The 5,173-nt window shown below is 36.1% G+C and overlaps 1 protein-coding gene across 1 annotated transcript; it reads right to left on the bottom strand.

Annotated features, from left to right (window-relative positions):
• Positions 1 to 1,982: 1,982 nt before the first annotated feature.
• Positions 1,983 to 3,250, bottom strand: LOC130744124 (replication protein A 70 kDa DNA-binding subunit D-like). Its single transcript, XM_057596314.1, has 5 exons — positions 3,110 to 3,250; positions 2,681 to 2,948; positions 2,498 to 2,585; positions 2,290 to 2,411; positions 1,983 to 2,221 (listed from the first exon to the last, which is right to left on the bottom strand). Exons 1-5 carry the CDS (start codon positions 3,248 to 3,250, stop codon positions 1,983 to 1,985), a joined length of 858 nt encoding a protein of 285 aa, XP_057452297.1.
• Positions 3,251 to 5,173: the final 1,923 nt, after the last annotated feature.

Raw genomic sequence — 5,173 nt, 5'->3', positions numbered from 1 at the left:
ATGCATGGGTTTGTAAGCGACACGAGCGGAAATGATTAAACACTAGGCCGGTGTTAGGACTGACTCGATGGTGCCCATCCCAAACAACTATCCGGATCATATTGAATTGCATTTCACGCATACATTCACCCTGACTGGAATTGTGTGCTGTTTGCATTACTGAATTACTGTTAGAGTCGATAACATGCTAGGAGTATATTTATATATATATATATATATATATATATATATATATTCCCCTATCACATGTTGTTTGTATATCTACTCTATTCCGTGAGTTGACCCTAGCGCCTTGGCTTTGGTTTCATGTTTGTGTTTGGGCGGTCGGCCTGCTGCCAGATGTCGACGGTGGATTGGGTTTCGATAGTCTCTCCCTCGGGGGGGATTAGGTTTGAGATGGAGGACCGGACTGACAAGCGTGGACGTCTGACGAAGGGAGTTTTACAACGCATGGAGCTGAGCTTCAAGTTGCCAACTTCAGTTCGCTGTGGACTCGGTACTGGGATGGTAGGTTTAGGCAGGCGTCATATTTTGTGTAGAGCTCTGATTCGTTTTGCTTTTGGGACAGGGTTGGTTCCCGACGCATGGCTTTTCGTGTGGGTCTCTTACTGAGGGATCACAGTGAGTCAGTCGAACTGTAGGGGTCTTTGCCTAGGCCATTTTGAGGCCGACTTTCTCCTAGTGGATTGTAATTATAACTTTCTCACTCACACTTCTGGATCTGTATATATTTGCCTACGGGCACACTACTTTGGAGTCACTGCTAGTGCGCGTGACGTGGGAGTGCAGCTGAGGCTGTACATGTTTATATATGTTGTACATCGGTTAGTTTAGTTTGCTGGGTTAAGGCTTTATTTTCTATCGCTTTAATTTAAAGGAATCAACCGAAACGAAAGAAAATTTACCTGCTTTCCACGTAAAGTTTATTTTTAGTTACTAAAGTGACACCTCGAAATCGGGGTGTTACATGGGGCTTGCTGTTTGCTGGTTTTTCTGTTTGCTGTTGCTGTTTTCTGGAGTGCTGTTGCTGTTGTTTGCCGCTTTCTGTTTTGATGTAACTGCTACTGCATCGTTTGATTATGCTGTCTGTTTGCTGAGTATTGTTGCTGCTGCTTTTGCCTGGTTGTTGTTGTCTGTTTGCTGTTGCTGAGTGCTGTCGCTGCTGCCTGTTTGCTGTTGCTGCTGCGTCTGTTTTCTGTTTGCTGTTTGGTCTGCTTACTGTTGCTGTTTATGTGTCATAGAAAGTCCAAAATGTTGTTGTTTTAGCTGTGTACGAATTTCAGCTGTTGTTTTGGGCTCTTTTTCCTGTTTTCTAGTAGCAGGGTGGCTATCCCAAGTTGGTGGTACTCTTTTTCCTTGCTGGGTTTTTTCCCAATGGGTTTTTCTCAGTAAGGTTTTAATGAGTCTCCTTCTTGGGAATATGCTAGATGTCACCCTGCGGGTTGGTGGTGGGTTTGGTGCACTTTTGCACAACGTTTTTCAGGAACTTCTCTGATTCATATTGTACCTTGCTCTGGCCTTGAGACTATTTTGGCTCAAGCAATTACTTAATACTATTCATTTCGTTTTCAAAAAAAAAAAAAGAGTGTGAAAGAATATTTATTTGAATTGCAACGGTTCATTCATATTAGATCTCTTATGTCCTAACTGATTTTTCTCTGACAAATCTAAGTTATATACTCATACATAATTCTAGTTGTTAAAGTCCAAGCAAGAAGAGGATGAAAAAATCAAGAAAAGCTGAATCCAGTCTGCATTATGCTGTTAAAGTGTTATTTGGTTTTATAAGGAAAAAAAATCACATTTTCTCAAAAATCAAAGTGAGTATATCCTTGCACAGAAAACTACTTATAAAGTTACAAATTGTACTAATAACCAGGTCATTTCCAGCTTTGCCTTCAAATTTTTAAACTTAAAAAAAACTCAAGCATCTATGGGGTGCCATCATCGGATCTCTTTCTATATCTCCTCCAATATAACACCTAAAATTTTAGAAACACAGTAAGGGCAAGATCCTTTAGGTCAGATAGAGTTTTTCGCTCATGTAAATTCAGGAAATCATCTTTCAACGACACCTGAGAAGCATCTACAATGTGGCCAACGCCTTGTTGGAGAGATGGATTCTGTTGTGCCATGCTTTCCTTGAATTCAAGGGCAACAAGGATTGTTGGATTGAACATAATTTTGCAGCAATGAAGCATATTTTGAATGCTTCTTTTTCCTAATGATTAACAAAGCATTATTAAACATTCAACAACATTTAAGCAAATAATGCGTTTTAAAACACACCTTGAAATTCCTTAATTTTCCCACACATTATAACAACAACAACATTTGTAGGATCGTTTGTAGATAAATAACGATCAATCTCATCCACGTAGTGACCCCAAAAAGAGCAAGTAAGCTCCACACTGTTTAACAGTTGAAATCAAAATATCAAACTCAATTAAAATTATGTAGACAACCAATAAAATTAAATAAAGGAATAAATAACTACCCAAAGCTATTCAGGACAATTTGTTTCATCTTCTTCCCTCCGTCAAAGTTACGTTGCTCACCAACACGGCTCAACAGCCCGATCACATCTGAGAAAAATAAAATAGCATAGTTATGAATCTTTATTTGAATGGAGGAAAAAATTTAACCTTATTGAAAATGTAAATAGTTTAGAAATTATTACCTACTAACAGCGAGTCATCCAGAACACCCCCTAAAACATCATCAAACTTCACAGAATTCCAGATCGTTGCTGGAACCAAAGAATCATATTGCAATAGTGCAATTGTTTCACCCTGAATAGTAATTTTATATTCATGATCCGCAACCTTAAAACCTCCGGTATTATTCGCCAGAGTGAAGTTCTGGATTGCATAAACGGCACCCTCCCTGATCAGCTTATCGTATTTTGTGGCAATGTGTTTGTTAACAGTAGCCTGAATTCTGGAACCCTAAGATTTTGAGAAAAATATATACGTTAAATTTCAGAATATTTAGAAACAATTTAAAATAAGTAACACTGCAAGAATCATGGATGAGATATTTCCCAAAATTAAAAGTATCAAATATGAATACACAATAGTAAGTTCAATAAGAGAATTCAAACAAAAACCTTATCATCCATGAGAATCATATCTATCTCAGTTGTTTGTCCTCCAACACGAATGGTCCAAAACCTAATAACCCTCACAAGAATATTCCAATTATCTCTAATCGGATTGAGGCTTGCAATTTTATCATAAACTGGAGCCATTGCAAAATGAAAAGGTATCAACTGAGTAAGCAACAATGGAGGGAGAAAGGGATATTGAGTTTGAGTTGAGATGCAAAAATGCAGATTATTTATAGGAGGATGAGGTGATAAAATTCAACAAATTGATTTATGGGAATTTAATAAGAATTGGGAATACCTCCCAATAATTAGTATAAATTCGGATTCCAATGTGAAGATGGACGGCTTCATAGGTTATGCATCACAACCTTGAAATTACTAATTTTCTAAGTGGCCACAATGGGAGGCAAATTATTAAAATAATGTTTTTAATTAGTTAAAAAACAGAAGTTGATAAGTGTTAGGACTAAAAAGAAAAAAAAATCATAAACGAATTAATGTGTGTAGTTAACAGCGTGAGATTTTTCAAATTGGATTTTAAATGCTTATTTAAAAATTGAGATAACCCACCTGGTCATTGGCTAGTTTAATTTCACTTCAATCTGGTGCATTGAATCCATGAATTGAGTATTAAACGTAATCAGAATTCCAATGGAATTTGTTTTTGAAACATTCAAATGGAACTTATCACGTTTAAATTTGATTGGGCAACATCAAGGTTGTTTTTTTTAAGTCAAAATAACGGTTTAAATAATTTTTTAGAAAAAGTTTGATTGGTCAATAAATGGGTAGTGGGAAACAAATTCGAGAGGAATCAATAATAAGAGGCATTAAACTGATTAAAAAAATTCAAAATATAAATAAATAAAGTGGCATATTACCTGGCTACCCTCAACTTAATTCCAATTATCAAAAGTACCACTTTGATGTTTCCATAAGTAGAAATAAGTTTTTCTTTTTAAATTATTTAATTGTTGAGAAAATAGGTGAAAGGTATCCTAGTGTGTGACATGTGTCAAAATTTCCTTCTTATAGGTTCTATTTTAAACTGTATTTAGATAGGCTGGTAGATTCAGAATTAGATGACTCTTAGCTTGGTATTTTGCAGCCTGTTGCTGGGTTTGTATCTGTAGTGTGTCCATTGGACCTCTTTTTCTTTTTCTTGTTTTGTCCTTTGTATTTACCATGGGTTGAGGTACCCCTAGTACCTTTTTAATACAATTTTGCTTACCAAAAAAAAAAAACTTCTTGCTGAGGGATATAGAGAAACTCATGGGAAGATCATTATAAGATTTGGGTATTTATTAGTTACATCTTTTGAATTGTCTTTCACCTCACTCATTCTTAACAAATATGAAACTCCAAGTCACTTGAATTATCAACATTCCCTCACAAGTGCGAGTCATCACCATAATGTTATGGTCCCGCTGAATGAAAGCTACTAAACTTGCATCATTGTTCTCTTCATCACATCGTCAACGAGACACGTCACCCAGGCACACTGCTAAGAAGGCTTTAATATAAGATCTAGCGAGGTCGGTCATGGAATATATGAACACTCTTATTACCATAGCCGCATCAAATATGGGCTATGATACCACTTGTTGGGGAAACAACGAAACTGATGGATCAACACCGAAAAATACCAAGAGATCGATTTGAACACTACATCTTAACCCAAAACCTTAAGGAATTTCGTTTATGAATCACATTTGATGTATCGTTTTAACATCATACTTACATTCCCAACGCTTCTCAATACACTAGTATTAAAAGAGAGGATTTCTAAATTATGTTTGAGAAAAAAGGTCAGAAAATAAAAAGTCCACGCTTCTGCTGCCCGAAACAAATTTGTTATCTAGGTGCAGTTCATTTACATGGTTTCATCAAATTCAAACTATATTTTCCATAGATCATAAGGAAAAGTCTAGTTTTTAATTTTGAAAACTAAAAAATAGAGATCATCTTCCTTTCACAAGATTTATGGCATGTGGTTGAATTGAAGAAGGGTATAAGTAGCGTCCATAGTAGAAAACTACAAACTGAAAAATGAATACCATGAGT

The sequence above is a fragment of the Lotus japonicus genome, chromosome 3 (assembly GCF_012489685.1).
Source record: "Lotus japonicus ecotype B-129 chromosome 3, LjGifu_v1.2".
Taxonomy (NCBI): domain Eukaryota; kingdom Viridiplantae; phylum Streptophyta; class Magnoliopsida; order Fabales; family Fabaceae; genus Lotus; species Lotus japonicus.
This window is presented reverse-complemented; position numbering and strand designations above follow the sequence as displayed.

Bases quoted from the DNA above. Each gene is read 5' to 3' on its own strand.
- LOC130744124 (XM_057596314.1), bottom strand. From the start codon at position 3,250: ATGGCTCCAGTTTATGATAAAATTGCAAGCCTCAATCCGATTAGAGAT. The intron at 2,949-3,109 runs GTTTTTGTTTGA...TCAAAATCTTAG, and splicing joins TGATTCTCATGGATGATAAG to GGTTCCAGAATTCAGGCTAC. The intron at 2,222-2,289 runs GTGTGTTTTAAA...GTTAATCATTAG, and splicing joins GAAAATTAAGGAATTTCAAG to GAAAAAGAAGCATTCAAAAT.